The sequence below is a fragment of the Gymnoscopelus microlampas genome (genome assembly GCF_963454915.1).
Source record: "Gymnoscopelus microlampas genome assembly, chromosome: 13".
NCBI lineage: Eukaryota > Metazoa > Chordata > Actinopteri > Myctophiformes > Myctophidae > Gymnoscopelus > Gymnoscopelus microlampas.
The window spans coordinates 45,450,649-45,476,530 of record NC_139950.1 but is presented as its reverse complement, the minus strand read 5'-3'; the positions used below and the strand labels follow the sequence as shown (position 1 = coordinate 45,476,530).

The 25,882-nt window shown below is 39.7% G+C and overlaps 1 protein-coding gene across 1 annotated transcript; it reads right to left on the bottom strand.

The window, feature by feature from the left end:
- Positions 1 to 1,455: 1,455 nt before the first annotated feature.
- Positions 1,456 to 25,882, bottom strand: sft2d1 (SFT2 domain containing 1). The gene is made up of 8 exons (XM_084076907.1): positions 25,683 to 25,882; positions 22,936 to 23,022; positions 21,952 to 22,037; positions 17,358 to 17,439; positions 14,834 to 14,869; positions 14,661 to 14,719; positions 5,786 to 5,815; positions 1,456 to 1,893 (listed from the first exon to the last, which is right to left on the bottom strand). Exons 1-8 carry the CDS (start codon positions 25,746 to 25,748, stop codon positions 1,854 to 1,856), a joined length of 486 nt encoding a protein of 161 aa, XP_083933033.1. The 5' UTR covers positions 25,749 to 25,882; the 3' UTR covers positions 1,456 to 1,853.

The following is a 25,882-nucleotide window of genomic DNA, read 5'->3' as shown; positions in this document are numbered from 1 at the left end:
ACCAGTTCAAATATGATTCTTTTTTGGGGGTCACGGCCTGAAACGGTTGAGAACCACTGGATTACATCACCAGGAAACAGTTTGCAGAGCTCAGACTCATTGCTCCTCTTCGTCCTAGTTGTAATCTATGAAATAAATTCAGTGGTAAAAAGGTAAAGAAAACAAAACTAACCTCCCCACAATTAAGAGCACAGAGCCTTGAAATTATTATGTCCCTTGAAACTGATGTGGCATCTTGAATGAGTACGGCTGAAAGGAGATTTTTGTCCCAAGACAATCCACAGACATTAGTATACGACCATCTAATGAAACTATGCAGGGGTCGTATATGAGGCAGAGTGGAGGTAAAGAATACCTAACAAAAATGTGGAGAAATGTGTGAATAATAAACATTAAGCTTCACGCTTGTTGTTTAGCAGCAGACCTGGAGAAACCCCTTAAGCTACAAGACTTATATGTGAATAATCAAGGTAGACCACAGGTCTTTAAATCCTTTGACTGTGAAGCAAAACAACACAACATCATGGTCCCTAGACTAGAGTGACCACAAGGTTATCCAAGGTAGTTTGATATCATGAGACACGTTTTTGCATTTAACACAAGCCAGGAACTATGTGATCATCATAGAGGCATGGCAGATGGGGATGGGCTGGGGAATGTATGTTCCCGGGGTTGTCATGACAACTGCATCCTCCAGAGGCTATATGCCATCATGTTGAATGAAGCAACATGGGAAATCCTATGCAGGCTATGGTATATTATCAGGTCACGTCAGAATCACAACGCTCACAAAGGCGGAATGGACCGAGTCATTATTGCATTGGTTGTGGCCATTAACCCATTAAGACCCGGGAACGCATCTGTGCCACGCTATGAGCGCTATGCAGATCTGCTGTTTTTGAAAAATTGTGAAAATGTGTGCAAATCTGTGAATAATATATTATTTTAAAGCGAACATTTTTAACTTCAATCTTTGCTTCTGGGGGGTCCCTGGAACCAAATATTTTGAGATGGGGGGTCCGTGGCCAAATAAATCTAATTTTGGGGGTCCTTGACAATTATGAAAAAGTTTGAAACAAATGTTATTTAGAAAACTGTTGTGATTTAGAAGACATTTGTAGAATCGGTTTCAGGTCTTATTGGGTTAAATTAAAAAAAGGGGGGGGGGGGGGGATAAAATAACCCCTCCCCCCAGAGAAATGCAGGTGATCTGTGTGTCTGTAGGGGTGGGGGGTTGTTATATTAACAACACATGGTAGAGCTGCTAGACTAGACTACATTATGTGGTTCTTTGTTTCTTTGGCTGATCAAACCTCAATATGATATAGCCTCCAGTGTATTATCGGCGTGCGTGTGCTTCACTGAACACATGGTCCGATAGGAAAAAGCAATTTACATAAAACATGCATGTGTTGTAGAGTAAATATTACTGTACATAGTAGACATACAAATGCATAAAGTAGAAAGGCAAATTGTGTTGTATTTTACAGGCACTGCACAGCAAAACTTGAAAGTAATTTCCCTGCCCTCGAATGGTACAAAATTGGCCAAGAAACCAATAGCAATATCTTTTTAAAACATATTAAGCGTTAAAAGCGGTCGTTCTCGCTCACACCCAAAGCAATACACAAGCTGATAAGTTATGATTGTAGCCACAGAAAACAATCTAGTTAATGGCTAGATTAATGGCAAAAGTGAGAATTCACAGTTTGACAGAGCAATGTTAAGAATGCAGAGAGATAGCATATAAAACAATATAGATATATATATATTTGTTTTTTTTTACAGAGCCACTGAGCTTGTAGTTTGCATACTGGGACCGGTCTTCACGTGACACCAAGGACTCAGCCGTTCTAACTCAGACAGGTAGTAAAGCATTTCATCACAGCGTCCCTGTAAAGACAAAGACACATGAATAGCAGCTTGCAATAACAAACAGACAATATGTTAAGCCATTTACATGTAGACCAGGAAAAAATCGGTGTGTTTTAGATTTCTTTGGCTATTCAAAAAAATAGCAGATATACAAGCTCATAGCACGGCACCAAGTGCCGCACTACGAGCTAAAACACGCTAACTCGTGCTAAATCTTTGACTGTATATATTTTTTTTTAAATCAAAGATTTGTAACTCAAATCTTTGCTTCTGGGGATTCTACAAATGTCTTCTAAATCCTAACAGTTTTCTGAAACACTGTTGCAATAATTTTAGTTGTTCTCAAACGTTTTCATGTCAAGGACCCCTGAAATTATATGTATTTGGCCACGGACCCCCATCTCAAAATATTTTGTTCCAGGAACCCCAGAAGCAAAGATTTGAGTTACAAATGTTCGCTTTAAAAATATATATATATTCAAAAATGTGCAAAAATGTTCACGATTTAAAAAAAATAGCAGATATACAAGCTCATAGCGCGGCACTCGGTGCCGCGCTATGAGCTTGTATATTTGCTATTTTTGAATAGCCCAAAGAAATCTTAAAATGACACAGACGCGTTCCCGGTCTTAATAGGTTAAAAAAAATACGATAACGAGTTCTAATTATCCTGGCATTAGACTCTAGATATCTTGTATTTGCTGAAGCAAATTTGTTTTTTTCTGTCATGCATACAGAAGCGAAGATGACACAACTCATTTCGTACGAGGGCTAAGGGAGAGGCTCATCATGAATAAGTAAGCGTGTTTTGGCTGGGCGGCAGCAGCACATGCTACCAATGGGGGGGGGGCTTCCTCTTTCAAGGTTCTGTGCATTGACGGACGGCGCAACGCACGCCATCGCCAAGGCAACGCCAGACAGCCGCCTCTTCCTGTTCCGTTCCTTTCACACTGTTGCCGTTGCCATTGCCATCACCATCAGTGTGTTGCTATGCAGACTCTGCCTGCCACGCTCAAAATTCAGCGGAGGAGGTGTGAACCCACTCAAGGTTAAACGGAGAGAGCCGATCGTAGGCAAACCATGAAGGATGGGGGTTGGTGACTCACACCTACGTCTTCACCTGATTTGTTCTTTCATAGCACACATACACACAAAATATCCAACCTCAGCATTCTCCCTTTTTGCCATTATAATACCCAAAGGTTCGCTTCATTCGTCTTCATTTGAGGCGCGCCTTTATTTTCGCTTCCAAAAACACAGTATGAAAAAAAAAAACACAAATTAGATGTCTCTTATTTCTGAGGAAATATCCAAATGACTGCTCTGTCTGCCAGAAGATCACTTGCAGTAGCTTTTAACATGGTGTGTGTGGACGACAGTAGGGCTGTCACGATTATGAAATTTTACTTGACGATTAATTGTCACTCAAATAATTGCGATTTAAAGATTTAATTGTGTTTCTGTCGTTGAAAATGAATGGGACATTATGAATAAAAATTACATTTCTGTTTGGCTTTTAGCCTTCGTAAACAAAAGGTGCACAGGGCAGATATGACAAATAACGCATATTTAATTACTTCATACTTAAAAATAAACATTAATAGTGGAAATAGCCGATCTGCAAGCTCAAAATGCGTCGCATCGCGATGCGTTTAGAACTTGTAGATCGGCTATTTCCACTATTTGCCATTTAAAAAAAATATATGAACATTTTAAACATGGAATTGATTATGACGATTATGCCAAAAATTATTGATTATCTCAAATAAATGCGATTAGGCGATTATGTCATAATTGTGAGAGGCCTAGACGACAGGTCTTAAATAGAGTTAACGGGGTAACATACTTTAAGGGATCAACTCTCCTGGACATGTGGTGATGTGGCTATAACCAGATATCACAGTTTGACTGGGCATGTTCATTTATACTCGCATCGCGTTGTGAGAGCTTGTAGATCGGCTACTTTCGGCGCGTGACACCCTCACGTGGTAAAAGTACAAATCACCTGTTTACGCTATTCTATTTACCTCTGTGAAATAATACCATGAAAAACAACAGACAGCTAAATAATCCAATCCCAACTAAATGAAAAAAATGGATTAGTGCGAGAGGCTTAAGGCCAGAGGAAAATAAATTTGTTGACAAAGAAACCAAACAAAACAAAAAGGAAATATAGGTGTAAAAATGTTGAAGTGTAACCCACAGCGTTAAAAAAAAAAGTCGGCACCATTGTACATTTCTCTGTACAGATTTGGACTTTGGGAGGTTATAGCAGCGCAGACATTGGTCTTTGTCTGGACTGTGTTAGCATCTGGGCTGGGGGGAGGTGGGGGAGGGGTAATGAGGGATGTTTGTAGGAGGATTCTCAGCTGTCAGAATGGATTAAAGAGTCTCCCGCTGTACACGAGGCGCTCACTGCAGGGGGGCCAGGGGGCATTAGATGAGAGATAACCCTGTTTACAGCTGGACTGTCAAAATAACATCACCTCTCTCGCCTCATTCTGAGTGGTAGCTCAGCCAGGTGCCGGGGGGACATATGGCTTGATTTATAGAAGGAAAAGCAACATTTTGAGGACAGTTTTTTTGTGTCCTCTGAACGTTTGTGAATTTGTGACAGCATTTGAAAAAGACAAAAAAAACATATTTTACTCCATACATAATAATAATTAGACCTATTTGAACCTGCGAGGGGAATTCTGTTTTCAGCTTCACCCAGCAAGGCAGTTAATGGTTGAGTGTTTTGTTCAGGGACACCTCGACACATTGCCAAGGCCCGGGAATCGAACCTGGGACCTTCGGTTTCCCCAAGCGGCCTCTCTACTCATTCAGCTATGCCCCCTCCCCCATATATAGATTAGATTACATGTATTGTCATGTCCTCAGAGAGTTTCCCAGCTTGCATAAGGTGAACATTATGAAAGCCAAACACAGTGAGAATAACTTCCGAGTCTGACCACCAGTGTTGATTTTGTCGCCTAAAACTATGACGAAAAAATGTGTCGACTACCTTTTTTCACTGACGAAAACTAAGCTATGATGACTAAAACTAAATATACTGACAATTTCGTCAACAAATAAAAGCTAGACAAAAATGTTGGGGAGGGAACTAGTGGAGAAGAGATCCAGTAGAACTAAAAGGCAAGTCATTTTATGCTCGTTTGCGCTTGGGTGTTGCGCTCTGAAAATAGCAGATCTACAAGCCCACAACGCGTCGCGCTGTGGGCTTGTAGATCGGCTATTTTCAGCATGCAACCAAGTGTAAAATCAGGCATTACGACGCCCTCAAAGCCCGCCAAAATACATTTTAGTCGACTAAATCAACTGTAGGTTTAGTCGACTAAAATCATATGTTATTTAGTCAACTAAAATATAAAATATTTAAACATTTCAGATGACTAAAATATGACTAAAACTAAATGGAATTTTATTCAAAAGACTACGACTAAAACTAAATTAAAAATGTGCTTTCAAAATCAACACTGGTTCTGACTATGAAGTGCATTTATGCTCAGAATGTTAGTTAGACTTTTTTGTGCGTCCAAACAACAACAACTGGCCCCATAAGGCTAAAAGCACTGAGAGGGTGTGACATGACGTTGTGCTGCCATTTGGGTGACAAGGGGATGGCCGGTGACGTCTGTCTATTCCTAGCAGGGGATTACGGCCATGTGTTGAAGGGAAACAGCAGGGTGCTGCTTAGCAGTAAATAAAAACATGTTTTTTCATTCAAGGATTGCCTCGTCGGGTTTAATTACCCACGTTACGTTTGTGTGGGCACGTGACTGACAGTGACACTTATTTATACGTATGGCATTAGGATTCTCAGTAGTGGCACACATCATGGTGGTCACTGGGCTCAAACACCCAGTTACTACAGTATGTCAACCTAATGCTGATGATGCTGTCTTACCTGGCGAATGGAATGTACGAGATGCTATACCTGGAAAGGAACAAAGAAAGGAGAATTAGTTATTTTTTTAGTTGTTTTTTCAGACTTTCACAACAAAACAAAAATCATACAAAACATACTGAATTCATCAAAACATTTAGCCTGAGAAAAAAAAGGTATAGACTGAAGCCTAAGGTTATTACGTCTACCCTTTTGTTATTTAACTTAAAAAAATATATACACCTTGTCCAAGTATTCAAATACATCAATTCATGTAACTAATTTCCACTCAATAAAATGTTAAAAAATAATTTAAAAAAAATGTAATCCTTTAACCAAGAATTCCAATAAGACTAGATCGTCCTGTTACTCTATAGCTATCTATTGCTTTGCCATATTACTACATCCTTTTAATTTATTATCAGATTTATTCCACAACTCCCTTAAGTCAGTGTTCCTGTCTATTTCCTAATCCGACAATATTAAAATTTGGTATCGGACTAAACATGACAAACTGAAGACAAAGATCGTAATAGATAAAATGCAGTAAAAATACAATTGCACAACACTGAAAGAAAAGTGTAAAGAAAAGTGCAGTCATAATAAAAGCCTTCTCAGTGTGCCTTCTCAATTAGCAACAATTAGCTTACCTATTTCATGACTAAAACACATTCCATATACAAATCATGAAGAATGCTTAACCTTTTGTTTGTGTACAATGTGCTTTAGCTCGCCCAAAACAGCAACATTAACCTTTAAGGCAGATACTGTTAGGTCTTAATAGGTAACAGCTGTCTCTTCTCTAACAAAGGCATTTTGATAATTAACACAAAATGCGTAAACATGTTCTTTATTGAGGCATCAACATAATGAAACAGATTAAAGTCATTCACCCCAGCATCTCTGACAGACGTGCGCCAGAGGATTAAATCATCAACATCCACAGTCGACAACAAGGCTAATGTGTTCAAAGGTTTTTTTAGGGTGTGTGCATGCATTTAACACAAGCCTGGGTTTGTATCCCATTATTGTCTTGCACCATTTCATCTGAAGTTTTGGCTTTGCTTTCTGGACTCACTACTTAACACTGCGGTTGTTAAACCTACACTGTAAAATAAAAAGAAACGGACCTGTCCATTTACACTGAGGATTTTACTGTGTGTGTACCCAGCAAATACAATATAAAACAGTCTAAATAGTGAAAAAGAAGAAGGAGGATGCTCAAGCTGTGAACAGTCCATCAGAGACAAGAACATACTGGATGGACAATTGATAATGTTGACTGGATCACCTCATTAAACCCATTTTTAATTATCAACAAGTGGTTGCTGTGAACTACAGGGACAACTCTGATGAACTGAGGATTCTAAATTGGTTTGCACTTAAAGGGATAGTTCACCCCTAAAATGACTTTTTTTTCCTATCAATTAGTCACCCCATGGAGACTTGAATTCATGGATATTTTTTTAGTTTTTGTCGCATTCCTAAGCCAGTAATTTGATGACCGGCAGTGGTTCCGGTAGGACACACAAAGAGTCTCCTTTGTGCCTGCCTACCACTGCATACAGCGCCGCTGGTCATCAAAATATTGGCCAAAAAATATATATATATATCCATGAATTCAAGTCTCCATGGGGTGACTAATCATTTTGTTTGGGTGAACTACCCCTTTAAAACACTAAATGTAATACACACATTCATCATCTTGTGTTACGACCTACGGTACAGCCAACGACGATGCCAAATCAATCACTTCCAAGCGTCCCAGTTATTTGAAACATGTGAGGCATGTAAGTACAATAAATGAATAATTAACAGCGTATGGCTGCCCTCTCATTCAACCATCACACAGCAGGCCCGGCTCTTCTACTCCGTAGATGTGGGAACTGGCAGTGTGGTAATAATTACAATAAGGCCGAGGTAATGGAAGGTCCTGCATACCACAGGGTAGGAGTTTGGCAAAGTTACAGCCATAATGTTCCCTATCAAAAGTATTATGAACACAATAACTGTTATATATTATCGTTTGGTATCCCCAGCTGTGTTGATTTCGTCGACTAAAACTATGATGAAAAATGTTCGTCGACTACCTTTTTTCACTGACGAAAACTAAATAAAAACGAAATAAAAACTAAGCTACGATGACTAAACTAAGACTAAATATATTGATAATTTCGTCAAAAAATAAAAACTAGACTACAATGTTAGGGAGGGACGAGAGGAGAAGAGATCCAGTAGAACTAAAAAGACAAGTCATTTTATGTTTGGTTGCGCTCGGGTGTTGCGCTCTGAAAAAAGCAGATCTACAAGCTCACAACGTGTCGCGCTGCGACGCGTTGTGAGCTTGTAGATCGGCTATTTTCAGCATGCAACCATGTGTAAAATCAGCCATTACGCCGCCATCAAGGCACCGCCAAAATACATTTTAGCCGACTAAATCAACTGTAGATTTAGTCGACTAAAATCTTATATTTAGTCGACTAAAATCTTATATTTAGTCGACTAAAACCAGACTAAACCTAAAACAGATGACCAAAATATGAAAAAAAAAAAAACTAAATGGAATTTTGTTCAAAAGACTATGACTAAAACTAAATCAAAAATTGCTCTCAAAATCAACACTGGTATCCAGGCTAACACAGGAAGTGACGGGAGTGTCTGAACGTAAATGCACCGTGTCCTCAGTCTCCTATGACTAGGCTTGAATGTGTGGGCGATTGCGGTTGCCACGGTGACGATGATGCTTCCTACTCTCACGGTACAGTCAGAGTGAGACTCGAGTACACAGTGTTCGTGTATGGGGAGAGATTTGTCTCAAAAGTATTTGTGAATCCAATACCAAGATGCACAAATATTCTTTGATTTACAAATGTGTTTCCATGATTTACAAATGTATTTTGCAATCTACAAACACAAATTATTTATTTGTGACTTTTGTAAATTTGAATTTGTAATTTTTACAAAAAAATATTATACTTGTGTGTGCATTTATCATAAAATATCATTTGTAAATCATCTATTCTGTGTGTGAATTGTTGGATCTTATTTGTGAGTAGACCAACACACGCATACATTCCTTTTTCCTGTTACATCATTTTGAGACAAACATCACGCTTTTTTAAGATATTTTTTACAAATGTATTTTCCTATCCACAAACTTACTTGTAACTTGTAAGTTCGCATTTAAATACATGTGCTAAGTTTCACAAAGTGTTGGTGAGATTAACTCTCACTTTCTGCAGATCTGTGTGTTGGTGAGATTCATACTTTCTGCAGATCCGTGTGTCTGCAGATCCGTGTGTCTGCAGATCCGTGTGTTGGTGAGATTCACACTTTCTGCAGATCCGTGTGTCTGCAGATCCGTGTAGATCCGTGTGTCTGCAGATCCGTGTGTCTGCAGATCCGTGTGTTGGTAAAATAAATAAAATAAAATAAAATAAAATAAAATATACTGTCTATATACTGGGGGGGGGGGGGTGTGTGTGTGTGTGAGCACACACGTGCACTTGATATGCGTGTGACATCATCATCAAACCCGGAAGTTATGCAGGAATGCCTACTGAGTGTCAAAAAAATACTTTCTGGCCTTGACAGCCCATGCACCCAAACAGAAAAGCCATATCTGATTGCATTAAACAACATTAAACAATGTTAAACTCACTTTGCATGTTGCTTTGCCACTCGATGTGCCATTCACTTTAAGCATGCGCATATCCTCTATTATTATTATTGTTAGACAATTTGGCCAATGTTTGACCATTTTTTATAGTATAGTAACTATAGTTTGTTGATTATTTTGATGCAGTAATGTTTTTTTGTTTTTTTTTGGTATTAAAATGGTCTCTAAGATTCTTAAATTGTCACTTCACTCTAAACCAAACCAGCTTAAGCAGGTCCAGCCTGGCATACCAGGCTGGACAAGCTGGTCAGGCTGGTTTGTCAGTGTAGTTGGTTAGCTGGTCACTAAGCTGGATTCTGCTGGTCTTTGCTGGTCAGCCAGCTGGCTGGCTGCACTGACCAGCAAAGCCAAGCTGGTAGCTGGTCTTTGCTGGTCAAATGGGTGGACTGACCAGCAAAGACCAGCTTACCAGCTGGACTTAGCTGGTCAGATGGTTGGACACTGGACAGCCCAGCTGATAAGCTGGTCAAGTTTGGTTAGATCAGTGGTTCTCAACATGTAGAACTAAATATAAGAAAACATTTTGAAAATGGCAGATCCACAAGCTCACAACTCCTTCCTTGCGAGGCGTTGTGAGCTTGAAGATCTGCTATTTTCACAATAGAGTCAAACTAAACGTAATGCATCAACTCCTACATTCCAAGTGCGTATCAGGGTGGGGGGTCCCCAGTTCAAATATGATTATTTTGGGGGGTCACGGCCTGAAAGGGTTGAGAACCACTGGGTTAGATCACTGTTTCCCAAACAGTGGGTGGGGACCCTTTTGTGGCTCATGTACACATTTTTATGGTTCACAAGGAAAGATCCCTTTTTTCCGTTTCAAATATATTATATATAATTTCAAAAAAATGTCCCACCCAAAAGTCTAAAATCTAAAAACTAATAAATAAAAAATCTAAGAAATTCCATCAATTAATTAAAAAGAACACGCAATGAAAATAGCAGATCTACAAGCGGATCTACAAGCTTGCAGATCTGCTATTTTAACTAGTTTGGATCCCGGGGAGACATCATACCTACCATTAGACTGTGAAGATGTTACAATCCCCCCCCCCCCCCCCCCAGTATATAGACAGTTTATTTTATTTTATTTTATTTTATTTTATTTTATTTTATTTTATTTTATCCGCCAGGCCGAAGGCATGGCGAGAGAGTATGTTTTACCCCCTGTCCGTCCGTCCGTGTGTCCGTGTGTGTGTCTGTCCGTGTGTCTGTGAACAGCTAATCTCTGGCACCGTTGGCTTGATCGCAGCGAAACTGTGCACACACACTCCCTGGATGCCAGAGCAGAACCTCTGCCCCAAATTTTTCACATGGGCCCTTTATAGCGCCACCAGGAGGCCGATTTGTGCAAAAGACATTTTTGGACAGTACTCCTACAGATTTTATCCAAACATCACGCAAATCGGTGCACAGTATCTCTATAGTCATGTGATCAACATGGATCTGCCTGATTTTCCATATTCCATCCTGATTGGCTAAGGTTGGCTTCCAAAGTTTGCAGGATTGGTCCATTTTGAACTAAATGCCTCAAATCATGAACGCAGCTTGCGATTTATGTGAAATTTAACACGCATGTTCCCACTAGGCCGAGGAAGAAATGCCATTTGAAAATGTTCAAATCAGCCTCATGGTGGCGCTATAAAAGGCCGATTTGTGTTTTTAACTATAACTGCACCGACCTGCGTGAAACTATGCACACATACTCCCTAGAGGCCAAGGAAAAACATCTGCCCTGCATTTTTCACATTAGCCTTTTATAGCGCCACCAGGAGGCCGACTTATGTAAAACTTTTTTTTTTTAGATTAAGCCTTCATATTTTATCCAAATTTCACGCAAATCGGTACACATGATCTCTATAGTCATGTGATCAAGATGCATCTGTTTGATATTTCATATTCCATCGTGATTGGCTAACATTGACATCTAAAGTTTGCAGGAGTGGCCCGTTTTGAACAAAATGCCGCAAATCATGAACAACAGCGTCCAATTGTGGTGGAACTTTGCACGCACATTTGCACTACGTTGAAGAACAAACGCCACCCTTTTAACATTGCCCTATTATAGCGTCACCAGGAAGTTTATTTTTTATATTACTTTTAATTTTGTCCAAACATGCAAATCAGTACACATGATCTCTATAGTCAAGTGATCAAGATGGATCTGTCAAATTTTTTATATTCCATCCTGATTGGCGAATTCCGAAAATTGCTGGCCCACAATAACCTACCTGACCTGGCGGAGACCTGTGCTCCGAGGAGCACTTTTTCTAGTTTTATTTATTTTACCAACACACGGATCTGCAGACACACGGATCTGCAGAAAGTATGAATCTCACCAACACACGGATCTGCAGACACACGGATCTGCAGAAAGTTAATTATGAATCTCACCAACACACGGATCTGCAGACACACAGATCTGCAGACACACGGATCTGCAGACACACGGATCTGCAGACACACGGATCTGCAGAAAGTATGAATCTCACCGACACACGGATCTGCAGACACACGGATCTGCAGACACACGGATCTGCAGACACACGGATCTGCAGAAAGTATATGAATCTCACCAACACACAGATCTGCAGAAAGTGAGAGTGAATCTCACCAACACTGTGTGAAACTTAGCACATGTATTTAAATGCGAACTTACAAGTTACAAGTAAGTTTGTGGATAGGAAAATACATTTGTAAAAATTCTCTTAAAAAAGCATGATGTTTGTCTCAAAATGATGTAACAGGAAAAAGGAATGTATGCGTGTGTTGGTCTACTCACAAATAAGATCCAACAATTCACACACAGAATAGATGATTTACAAATGATATTTTATGATAAATGCACACACAAGTATAATATTTTTTTGTAAAAATTACAAATTCAAATTTACAAAAGTCACAAATAAATAATTTGTGTTTGTAGATCGCAAAATACATTTGTAAATCATGGAAACACATTTGTAAATCAAAGAATATTTGTGCATCTTGGTATTGGATTCACAAATACTTTTGAGACAAATCTCTCCCCATATTCGTGTGCTAGCAGCAACAGTTAAGGCCAATCATGTCTTGTCTGATGACGCAGGTTTCTGCTGCCCAGAGAGACCAGTCCATTATGATCCTACTTGAGCTGCTGGGGGTAGTAACGTGTTCTTCTCATACACAGAAACTCTTTGTCACCGCTGTGCAAATATGCTCACATTAACAAATACACTCACTGACACGCCAAGACACATCACCGGCTGGACCTTTTATTTGCTGCTGTGCCGCCAAGTCAATCACAAGCTCAATCAAGCTCACACGGTGTCAATCAAAAAAAATACGGGTCACGGTGTCTAAAACTAGTTGGCAAGGGAACGATCCACAACTGACAGGAGATATGTCCTACCCTGACGTCACGTTTTCTCCCAAGCAAAAAACCCTCCCACTTAAAGTGACACACAGTACATAGTCGACGTAAGAACCACGGGCTGAAATATGGACCGGAGGGGGAGACAGATTCATCACGTTTTGTCAGTCGAACGGTCCTCTGTCCGTCTGGCTGCGGACTGCACTCGACCCGACGTGCATTTTATGTACGTTTGCAAGAAGTACCCTTGGCGACCTTTGGGCAGTAGTGAGCACGTTTTCCTCTGCCCCCTCCTTCTCAAAAAAAAAAGAGTAGGTGGAGGTAACGTTGTGCATCGACGTAGGTAGAACATAAACACCAAACCATGTGAGAGACACTCACATCGCAACACTGAACGGCCGCCAACATGGACTATGCCAGGTGTAATAACAAACGCACCAGCGTCCTCACCCCTGATGCACGTGAAAACCCATCTACTGTACGTGAACGTCCCTTTAAGTGAAAAGTGATGCAGCTTATCCTCATCACAACTCCACTACTAAACAAAGGTACCTAAACCAAACATAATTCATTGTTCATAAATACTAGGGAGAATCCTAAGCTAATCAAATTTATAATACCACAAAATACCAAATTTCCAATTATAGTATAATGATAAACATATGACACTTCATACTGTAGTTCCTTACTGATACGTTTAACTAATCAATTAGCTATCACACTGTAACACCAGATCAACTACTAAACCGTAAGATCACATACAGCATACCGTTAGAATATTCAAAACATTGAGAGAAAATGCAAGCATAGCTTTTTCCCCCCAGACCAAGCATGTGCCATGAGGCCACTTTGGGTGTCTGACAGTTCAAGTTTAACCATTTACAGGATTTAGGCCAAGCATGGGCTCCAGGGCACTAAGTCAGATTAGCTTACAATTAGCCCAATGATCTCAACTCATTGACACATAACACAAGCTGAGGCAGCTGGACTAAAGATCTTATGCTTTCCTGTGTGAATGCCTTTTGATTTGAATGGGTATCATTGACAAAATAATTGCATATAATTACATATATTTTGGCCATTTGAAAATAGCCGATCTACAAGCTCATAATGCGTCGCGATGCGAAGCATTGTGAGCTTGTAGATCTGCTGTGAGCTTGTAGATCAGCTTGTAGGTCTGATATTTTCAAAAGATTTGAATGCATTTTAAACGTTTGAAAACTTGTCAAATAGGACATTCAGCATGATGACTACTTTCTACTTTTGGTACTTTAAGTGCATTTTGATACCAATACTTTTGTACTTTTACTCAAGCAAATTTGGAATTCTGGACTTTTACTCGTAATGAGTTCTACATTGCAGTATTGATACTTTTACTGAAGTAAAACATTTTAGTACTTTTTCCACCACTGCTAAATGGCACTAAAAGTGGTTCTTTGGCTCATAGGGGAACCTATTTTGGTGCTACATCACCTGTCTTAAAAGTGCTATAGCACCTGTCTTAAACGTGCCACATAGTACCTTTGTCTAATTTTGCAATAGAACCATTAAAAAGGTGCCAAAACTAAACAAGCAAAGAACCACACAGGGGCTTTATATGGCGGCGGTGCTATATAGCACCTCAACCATCCCAAATAACTGCTGAAGAACCCTGTGAGAATGTATGTCACCTTATGTATACTTAACCAGAAAAATGTTGTTGTTTTCGTTCACCCTACAGCTACAGGGGACTGTTTACAGAGATAGACAGTAACAAAACTGGGGAAAAAGAATGTATTTACCAGCATAACAATGGTGGCTAAAATAATTGTTAGCCAACTGTTCTACAGTGGAGAGATGGCTGAGGGAGGTAGGGTAGCACTTACCATGTCATTGCCAAGAACTGCAGAATACAGAAGATGAGAGCCAACAACTTTTTGTCCCACTGTGCAAAGAAATACAAAAGCAGATGTGACGTGAATATCTCTGCAGCAACCCAATGCCGCTACTAGTACCCGATACACAGTCCAACCAGTTTCAGTCTTATTTATTTACTTACCCAAAACGCTGCACAGAGTGTCAACACAAGGCAGAGCTGGAGGATGACAAAAAAAAGTCAAAGTAAATATCTGGCAAACGTGCGCAACAATACGAAACTCACAATATGAAAAAAATGGTAACACTTTTGTTATATGTGAACTGTTTGGCCATTTACAGAAAACACAAGGCTTCTAACCAAAAGGCATAAAAGAAAAAACAGAAAATGTTTGCCTATTGACATGCCCCAAACATAGACACCAGGTTCAAAGTGGGTAATATACCACAAAGGATTCTAACTCTTATAATCGGTTATGTCTACACTCAAAGGTTAGCCAGCCGCAGGCCACCTAAGGAGTAAGCAAATACAGATGACAATAAACTGGAGCCTCACTTAATCCAGGGCTTAAGACGAATGGAAAACAGAGAGATTCCACGTCGCGTCTGTTGTTCCCACATGACATGACTGTCATGGATGGAGTAAAGCAATGCAGGAGGTAAAACTCTCAATCAAAATGTTGGGTATTATTATTGGCTTTAGACACGGGGCTGAGCACAGCTATGAGTGGCCGGTTCCCCACATCAACTGTCTGACACAGAACATACACCAGACCAGACCGGACAGTGTGTCTCCACCAAAGCCTCGCCCCTTTTTTGGGGGGGCATGCTCCCCATTGTGACCCAATGCTATTTGAAATAAATGAGCTTACCTTACCGTCAGGGTTGCCAGATCTGCTTATTATAATTTTCCCCGCAAGATTTTATTTGAAAATAGCAGATGTATATGTTAAAGTGTTCATGTGGCCCATAGGCGCTTCTTTTGGGCTGGTTTTCCTAGACCTGGTCGCTTGTTTGTCTCACATAATCTGGCAACACTGCTTACCGTATATCATTTGACAGCACTAGGGCTGTCACGATTACACATTTAAGTTGACGATTAATTTTCACTCAAATAATTGCGATTAACGATTGAATTGTGTGTTTGGCCATTAAACATTGGAACATATTATAAAGCCTAAAAAGGCTTCATATGTTCCAATCAAATAAAAAAAATGCACAAGGCAGATATGACAAATAACTTAAATATACAAATAAATTATTGACATATTTAATAATTTCATACATTAAAAAAAATCAGAAATAGCAGATCTACAAGCTTACAATGCGTCAGCTTACAACGCGTCACGAAGTGACGCACTGTAAGCTTTTAGATCTGCTATTTCTGATTTTTTTTAATATTTGAAACGATGTGAACATTTTTCAACATGGAAACGATTATGACGATATGCAAAAAAAAAAACGATTATCTCATATAATTGCGATTAATTGCAACAGGCCTAGACGGCACTATCTATTTTTTCCGATTACATTCTCATATTATTCTGTGCGTCTCGTTGTCTGTTTATCCGGATTCATTGATAGACGAGCACACAGACCTCGATTAGATTGAATAACAAAGATTAAATAAATCCGGAAGGAACAGATGTCAACAGGACGCGCGGAATGTGGATAATCTGACGTGACGTCAGCAGATCGGAAATGATACGCCGGAGTTAAAACACATTTCTCGTTATCAACAAATACTTATAGGAAAATTAATCATAGTCAATGGCGTGATCCCCAACAGTGCCGCGAAGCTGTCCGTTAATCTCGTACTCAGCTCAGACAGATTCAGTTCCCTTACTGACTAAACACATATGATACTAAAGAGCAGTGGTGTAAGTAACTACTACTCAAGTACTGTACTATACAGTTTTGAGGTATTTTTACTTTGCTTAAGCATTTCTAATTTTCAGTACTTTTACTTATACTCCACTACATCTCAGAGGCACATATTGTACTTTTACTCCACTACAATTATTTGAACACTTTAGTTACTTTGCAGATTTGTATTATTATTACAAAACATACATTATCCACTTCATCCCTACATTTATTTTGACCATTTGAAAATAGCCGATCTGCGACGCATTCTGAGCTTGTAGATCTGCTATTTTCAAAAGATTTTAATGCATTTTAAACATTTGAAAACGTGTCAAATAGGACATTCAGCATAATGAGATGCGACGCATTGTGAGCTAGTAGATCTGCTATTTTCAAAAGATTTTAATGCATTTTAAACATTTGAAAACTTGTCAAATAGGACATTCAGCATAATGAGTACTTTCTACTTTTATAGGACTAAAAGTGGTTCTTTGGCTCATAATCATAGGGGAACCTATTTTGGTGCTACAGCACCTGTCTTAAAAGTGCTATAGCACCTGTCTTAAACGTGCCACATAGCACCTTTGTCTAATTTTGCAATAGAACCATTAAAAAGGTGCCAAAACTAAACAAGCAAAGAACCACACAGGGGCTTTATATGGCGGCGGTGCTATATAGCACCTCAACCATCCCAAATAACTACTGATGAACCCTGTGAGAATGTTGTCACCTTATGTATACTTAACCAGAAATATGTTGTTGTTTTTGTCCACCCTACAGCTACAGGGGACTATGTACAGAGATAGACAGTAGCAAAACTGGGGAAAAAAGAATGTATTTACCAGCATAACAATGGTGGCTATCAGTCTTGTTGGTTCAAACATGCGCTTTAACTGTTTTAATGGTCCCATCAGGAAGCAGGTGCTTGAAATGAAACAACAAAAAAAAGTTAATAAGTTACACATACATGTATAAATGAAAAACACATCTTTGGCTACTCAAAAATAGCAGATCTACAAGCTCATAGCGCGGCACCTAGTGCCGCGCTATGAGCTTGTAGATCTGCTATTTTTCTTAAATCGTGAAAATTTTAGCAAATATTTGAATATATATATTTTCAAAGCAAGCATTTCTAACTCAAATCTTTGCTTCTGAGGGATTCTACAAATGTCTTCTAAATCCTAACATTTTTTTTTGAAAAGAAAATATGTTGCTAACATCAGTGGTTCAGTTCTCAAACTTTCTCATGTCAAGGACCCCCAAAATGATATGAATTTTGGCCCCAGACCCCCCCAACAAAAAAAAGTTAATACTTACACATACATGTATAAATGAAAAACACATCAGCAGTAAGTATAATAATACACAAGTGATATATCTGAATCTTTCCCTCAGTCGTAGTACACAGTAATAATCATGAGTACACGATGACACATTCAAAACCCACGATCAACAACTCCATTACCGTTTCTTAATACGTGGGTTGCAGAATGGCAGGTATGACGTCAGCATACGGAATCAAAACAAAGGCTATCCCCACTCAGCTAGCCAGAAAGTGCTGAGCACGACTGAGGGGGCTGTCTGTTCAGAGTGGAGTGTCATACAGCGTGGTGTGCGGTGGTGGAAAGTAATTAAGTACATTTACTCAAGTACTGTACTTAAGTACAATTTTGAGGTATTTTGACTTTACTGGAGTATTTCAAATTGTTGGTACTTTTACTTCTACTACATTACAACTCAGAGGCAAATATTGTACTTTTACTCCACTACAATTCATTGAAAACTTTAGTTACTAGTTACTTTTACCACTGAAGGTGTGCACTGCAGCAGAGTGCTAGGTGAGGACTTGTCGAGTGCTCAGGGTGAAATACACAGTAAATTATATGGACTACCACACGGCTGATTAGTAATTTTGCTGTGGGCCATTACATCAGTGCGTCTAACCGTAACCATCACAGACTTTAGCCGTGAGGATGTTAGACATTAAAATATGGTGACCCATGATGAGCCGGTCAGAGTAATCCACCTCTGGTTCAACAGCTCCAGAAAGTGAATGCCAACGGCCCTATACGTTACAGTATACCCCAGCAGGAAGCAGGCCAAACTTCCTCACTTAGGCTCTATAAACAGAATGGACTTGCACGAAATGCTTCATAAATTGTTTATGTCAGGTAGAAACCTTATATGTCCATTATTTCATCTCATCATGCTTTTTCAAAAATGTATGCCCTATTTTATACTTCATCTTGTGTTGCACATTAGAACACTCGCAACATGCCAAGATGCGCCGCGTTGTGAGCTTAGAATAGAAATGATTTCCTTGTAGAAAACATTTAATCCTGTGTGTTTTGTGTTCGACTCCATGTCTCCGATACAGCCTTCCACTGAGACTGGCACAGTGGTGGTGAAACCATCTGGCTTTGTATAATGTTGTCACTTGTGTTCAGCCCGTAGCACTTGACCTCCTAGCCTTGGCGACCTTGCAGGATTATGCAAAGGCTAACATGTAACTTAGATGGCATGTTATGTAGACAGATGCCAGGTCATTGTTGACCTGCCATCCTATAGCGTGTATAGTGTCAATGTAGGCTGATGACAGGTTCTTGTTTTACGTCTGTATTAGTTATTATTATATTATTGGTTTACTTATGTATTACTTTATTATTAGATTACTATTTTTATGCATTTGATGTATTATGATATATTATCTCGTGTCCTTGCTTACTGTAAATCGCTCTGGATTAAGAGCGTCTGCTAAATGCCTAAACTGTAAACTGTGTTCAAAGCCTATTTAAAACAACACTGTTATGTCTTTGGAGCAGTAACCAGGGGTTTGGAAACCCAAGGTGATCCAGTTTCATTCATTGTCTTGTGTGTCTGTCAACATGTTACTGGTAGATACTGTATAATATGACACTTGAGACAAAAAGACTGCCCCCTGCTGGAAAACAATACCACCGTCAATGAACAGTCAACAGCATGTCAATGGAAAACACAATGTGGTTTGTCACAGCATCTGAGGTCTATAGATGGTGTCTAGTGTGTCTAGGTTTCTATTCAAATGCAAGCTGCTAATGCCGTGAGATGATGAGAACACTCTAAAAGTTGCTTAAGGATAAAACATGTCATAGAAAGATACACACAACTTTACACAATAGAAGCCAAGTAGTATCTAGTCAAAACGAAACAAGAAAACCCTTCCACATCAGGAAGTGAGTGTCTGTACAGGATGTGAAACCTCCCCATACCAGGAGGATCCTAAGATTACGGTCTTCTCTAAATCAATGGCACACTTCCATGGAACTATTTGCATACTTAACCCATTAAGACCTGAGGCTACAAAATATCTTCTAAATCCTAAGTGTTTTTTTGAAAAAACCTTATGCTACTATGTCAGTGGTTCTCAAACTTTTTCATGTCATGGACCCCCAAAATGATATGCATTTGGCCGCGGACCCCCATCTCAAAATATTTTGTGCCAGGGACCCCCAGAAGCAAAGATTTGAGTTACAAACGTTTGCTTTGAAAAATATATATATTCAAAGAATTGCACAAATGTTCATAGCTCATATCGCGGCACTCGGGCCGCGCTACACGCTCCACATCAGGAAGTGAGTGTCTGTACAGGATGTGAAACCTCCCCATACCAGGAGGATCCTAAGATTACGGTCTTCTCTAAATCAATGGCACACTTCCATGGAACTATTTGCATACTTAACCCATTAAGACCTGAGGCTACAAAATATCTTCTAAATCCTAAGTGTTTTTTTGAAAAAACCTTATGCTACTATGTCAGTGGTTCTCAAACTTTTTCATGTCATGGACCCCCAAAATGATATGCATTTGGCCGCGGACCCCCATCTCAAAATATTTTGTGCCAGGGACCCCCAGAAGCAAAGATTTGAGTTACAAACGTTTGCTTTGAAAAATATATATATTCAAAGAATTGCACAAATGTTCATAGCTCATATCGCGGCACTCGGGCCGCGCTACGCGCGCGCGCGCGCACGCACGCACGCACGCACGCACGCACACACACACACACACACACACACACACACACACACACACACACACACACACACACACACACACACACACACACACACACACACACACACACACACACACACACACACACACACACACACACACACACACACACACACACACACACAAGATCAGAGGTTCTCAACCTTTTCAGGCCGCGACCCCCAAAATAATGATATTATTTCCCGCGACCCCCCGCGTGCACGCGCGCGGTCCCGTTCGAGCGCGCGAAGGTTATTTAATTATAATAGGTTATTTGATAATTGTTTATTATCAAAACATTTTTGCAAAAAGTGGGTAAATTAAGTAAATTAACTGATAAAACATGAATTTATGATAACATAAAAACATATTTTGTAAAAAAAAAAAAACCTTTTTTTTTTTTTTTTTTTTTCAAATTCACCCAAAAATCTGGCGACCCCCCCAAATTATTTGGCGACCCCCAGGTTGAGAACCACTGCACTAGATGGCTCGCCTCCTACAGCAGTGGTTCTCAACCTTTTCAGGCCATGACCCCCCAAAATAATCATATTTGAACTGTGGACCCACCCACCCTGATAAGCACAACATTGAGTGATAAGCAGTCCATTCTGTTTGACTTGGTTCAACAGATTATTGTGAAAAACGAGGCGTTGTGAGCTTGTAGATCTGCTATTTTCTCAATTTCTGCCTCTTTCTTATATGATTTGACAATTTGGCCACAGTTTTTATAGTATAGTTTGTTGATTATTTACTTTTGATGCAGTAATGGTGTTTTTCCCCCCTTATATATCTATATATATTTATTTTTTGTAGTTATTAGAAAAGGTCCTTAGATTGTCACTTCACTGTCAAAAGATCATAAAAGATGGATTCCCCAAGAAGATAAAGTGTTAACTTTAGAGTTACTTGTACCCGTCCTAATATCAGCAGCACTGTATTTTTCCTGGGCCTGATCTTATTTGAATATCACGATAATGTCCCACACAGGATGGAAATGTACCGTTGGAACATCAGTAGACCAGGGGTCTTCAACAGGGGGTCCGGGACCCCTAGGGGGTCCTCAGAGTTACTACAGGGGGTCCGCCAAATCTTCGTGTGATATGATTTTTTTCTTTTACCTTGACCACTTGAACCCTAGCATCCCTTTTCTGAGGAGAACTTTAGCCAAAAATAGCCGATCTACAAGCTCACAACGCCTCGCAGCGCGAGGCGTTGTGAGCTTGTAGATCGGCTATTTTTGGCAAAGAGGTATAGGTGTAGAGGGAAAAAAGAGCAGACCAAGTAAACAGAAAAAGTTTAATCTAAAACACAATTTCATCCCTGCTTCATCTCCCTCTCAGCTAGGGGGTCCTTGGGCTGAAAACCCCTGCGGTAGACCATGCATGGCTTAGGCAGCAGTCTTACCTGGATAGTGCTGCGAGGTTCCCTAGTGTGTAGAAGACGGCAAAGAGCTTAATGCCGGCTTTGGGCAAGAACAGCAGGGCTGAACCCTGGTAAAAACAGAAAACAAAGCAGTCATGTCATTCCAAACAGTTACAGCATATGTATGTTCTTAACTAACCTCATCCTGGATTATCTTATACAATAATTTCACTATTAAACTCTTCACTTTCTTAAAAGTTTCTTCTTGTGTAAATCATTCTAGACATTTTGATCATCACGGTGATAATGACAGAACATGGGCTCCCCCTAGTGCTAAAGCTCTGTAAAGCCAGTTCCTGGATACCATTTAACTTGTACTTTACAGAACAACCAGGGGGTAAAGATTGACAGCACTGTCAGCATACAAAAAGACTGTAACCCCCCCGAACCACTTAAGCCCTCATTTCTACGTCATACTTAACCACTGTTAGTGTGCCGTTTTCAACCTTTTTGCTATAGAAGACTTTTTTTGAAAAATGTCAGCTATAATGACATGCCCGAAATAGGGGAAGCCGGCATATGTGGTTAAGAGAGTAGACCTTTCATCACAGCAGAGTGAGTGTGAATTATCAGTATGCAGTGGCTTCTGTCTGTTATCAGTGGGACAGACAGGGTTATCTGTCTAACTGTCTTATGTGGCTGGCTAGTGGCTACCTACAGTATTTGTTTCAAATGTCAGCACCAGAGGTTTGCTGATTTTAGCTCATAGTTTTACAGTATTCTTCAAATATACGCATTTCATGCACATTACTAAATAACATTTAGCTATTATGGGACAAATTAAGAGACTTGCTTAAAGTCAGACAGTGGAAAAACGAGTATGGGTTTGACCTAAACCTAATTTACTCATTAATACCTTTTCAAACAATAAACAGCATCCATTTTGCCACGTTTATCGCTTGAAAATAATGTTTTTAGATGAAGTGACGTTGCTATGTGTGGCAAAGTATACAAGCCAAGACTCACTAATATCGAGCACAGGATGCCTCCAGCGAAGCATATGACAAACCATTTCACCCTGGTGCTGTAGCTGAGCGTGGTAGAATCAAGGACCTGGTGAGAGAACAATGAGAGGATGTCACAATGACCCACAGAAATACCCCACCGAACAACAGACGTGGACTTCCTACTGATGACGTTTTACCACTGTCAAGGGTGTACATTCAGACATTCTTTTATAACACACACACACTATTGAGTACGTACAACACAACATGACAGATCAGACACGGTGAACATTCAAAGAACCTGAAAAGGCAGTTTTTTAGTGTGTGTTGATTTACAGTATGTGAACTGTAATGTTTAATGTATATACGTTTTTAAATGTGGACCCTAAGAAGACTTGCGGTGCTTTAGGCTTTAGGGCACAGCTGATGGGGATCCAAATAAATAAATTAACAAACCCTATACAACCCTAGCCCTTGTACTATAAATAAAATAGATGTGGACAAGGTGACTACTAAAACAGCCTGATGAAGGAAATGTCGAGGAGATTTTAAATAAGTTATTTTATTAATTTAAAGAGAACTCTAAATGATGTATGCTGGTGTCCTTGTAACCACAGTACCACAGCTAGTGTGTTAGTAAATGTATTCTTAAATGATCTGTACCTTTGACCTGTAACCTATAGGGACCAAGAGGTACTACCATGTGTTGTTGTCAATACAGATGAGTGCTAAAATAGCGTGTGCATGGCTTAGTAAATAAACTGTGGTCAGACAGGACATTCCATTGGATTGGATTGTAAGTCTGCCTCTTGTTACAACAATACAATACAATACAAATCATTCATGTTTTAAGATATGGCTTTGTGTGTCCTTGTTTCTGAGTCTTTGTTTCTGAGGTTATGCCGACAGATTTCCACGACAGATATTAAGCATTTTATATCCAGACAGTGGCTAACAGATGCAAGGTTTCACATAAGGATAACAGAGCCCATTCCCTAAAGATGTTCAGGTCTAATATCTAGCATATTATTTATGGTATGCGGTATGCACACATTTATAGTAATAGTGATATTCAGATGATGAACTCATTAAAGCGCAAGTCAATATCTTACCTCATTTCCTCCTTCTCATGAAAGCATGTAAAAAGTGGCAACACACAGACAAAGTGAAATTGATTAGCCTAACTATTGATAGATAAGTGAAAGTGATTAGCCTATAGCAGTTGTTCTCAAACTGGGGGTCCAGGGACCCTCAGGGTTCCTTGAGTGAGGGGTCTGTAACTCTGAGAGTGTACAAAAGGAACCAAATTTGTACACTCTCGGAGTTATGGGGGGGGGGGTCCATAAAATTAAAAAAGTTTGAGAACCACTGGCCAGACTCATGACAGCCCTGCTGACAGAGTTAATTTGCGTGAACATACTTGCTGGGAGGTCAAACTAAGTACATTAGAAGTAAAGCTCATGACAGCCCTCTGCTGATTAAGTGACTTTGTTCACGAGTCTGCACAAAAAAATAAAATAAAGATTGTTTTAAATAAAAAGAACAAAGTTAGCAAGCTGTTAGCGACATAATAAACTGACATTTACACATTTAAGGAACTCAACATTAACAGACAATGTGCAGCCAAACTTCTCCAAAATCTGAGCTTAATTTAAGCCAGGGGTCTTCAACAGGGGGTCCGGGACCCCCAGGGGGTCCTCAGAGCTACTACAGGGGGCCCTCCAAATCTTTGTGTTATTGGAACTTCTTTATACATTAACTTGAACCCTTGAATCCCTGCTATTCTGAGGGGAACATTAACCAAAAATAACAAGATCTACAAGCACACAACGCCTTGCACTGTGAGGCGTTGTGTGCTTGTAGATCTGTTATTTTTGGCAAAGAGTTTGTGCAGGAAAAAAGAGCAGACCAAGTACAGAGGCAACGGTCAAATTGACTAAGTATAGAGTGGTCAAAGGTCTGAAAATGCACATTAAATTTAAAATCAATCCAACACAATTAATAGAAAAGTCAACAAACCAAACAAGATATTCATTTTTGACTGATGATAGACGCTGTCAAACAAGTCTATGAAGCGATCTATGATAACTATGAAAAAGTTTAATCTGCAACACAATGTTATACACAACAAAGTGGGGGGGTCCCTGAGTTATCTCCCTCTCTCAGCCAAGGGGTACGTGGCCAGAAAAACGCCTGACTTAGGCTAAGCTATGTAGCTGTCTGGTGTTAAAGTGACTTTATGATGCTAACTGTTGACATGTAGCATTACATTACATTACATTACATTACATCATTGGTTCTCAAAGTGGGGTCCGGGGACCCCCAGGGGTCCTTGAGGGAGTTCCAGGGGGTGCCCAGCTAAATGATGGATAGCAAGGAACCAAATGGACCCTTATGGGTCTGTAACTCTGAGTGTACAAATGGAACCAAATGGACCCGTCAGGGTCCATTTGGTTCCATTTATACACTCTCAAAGTTAAATGAACATTGATTTTAGGTTATACATTGGGGTCCCAGAGATAGAAATGTCATTAAATGGGGGTCTGTAGCCCTAATGCGGGTCAAACTGGGGGTCCTTGAAATTAAAATGGTTGAGAATCACTGCTAGAGCCGTAAAAAATCTTCTCTTATGGGGGTTCCTGAGGTATATCTTTTCAAATGGGGGTCCGCGGGCTAATAAGTGTCAATTTGGGGATCCTTGACATGAAAAAGTTTAACTGCATTACATTAACATTACATTACATTACATTACATTACATTACATACCTGTGCTGTCAGACCCAGCTCTTCGTTCTCCTCCTGGCCGCTTAACACACGACGAAGCTTGTCCATGTCGTTCAAAACGAACTGTTTATAGCTCTAATTATACTTATTAATTCGTAATTAATTATATCTAAACTCTAATTCAACAAAATATAAACGGCTTGTCGCGAGCGGTTTGCTCACATCAGCACAACAACTTCCTC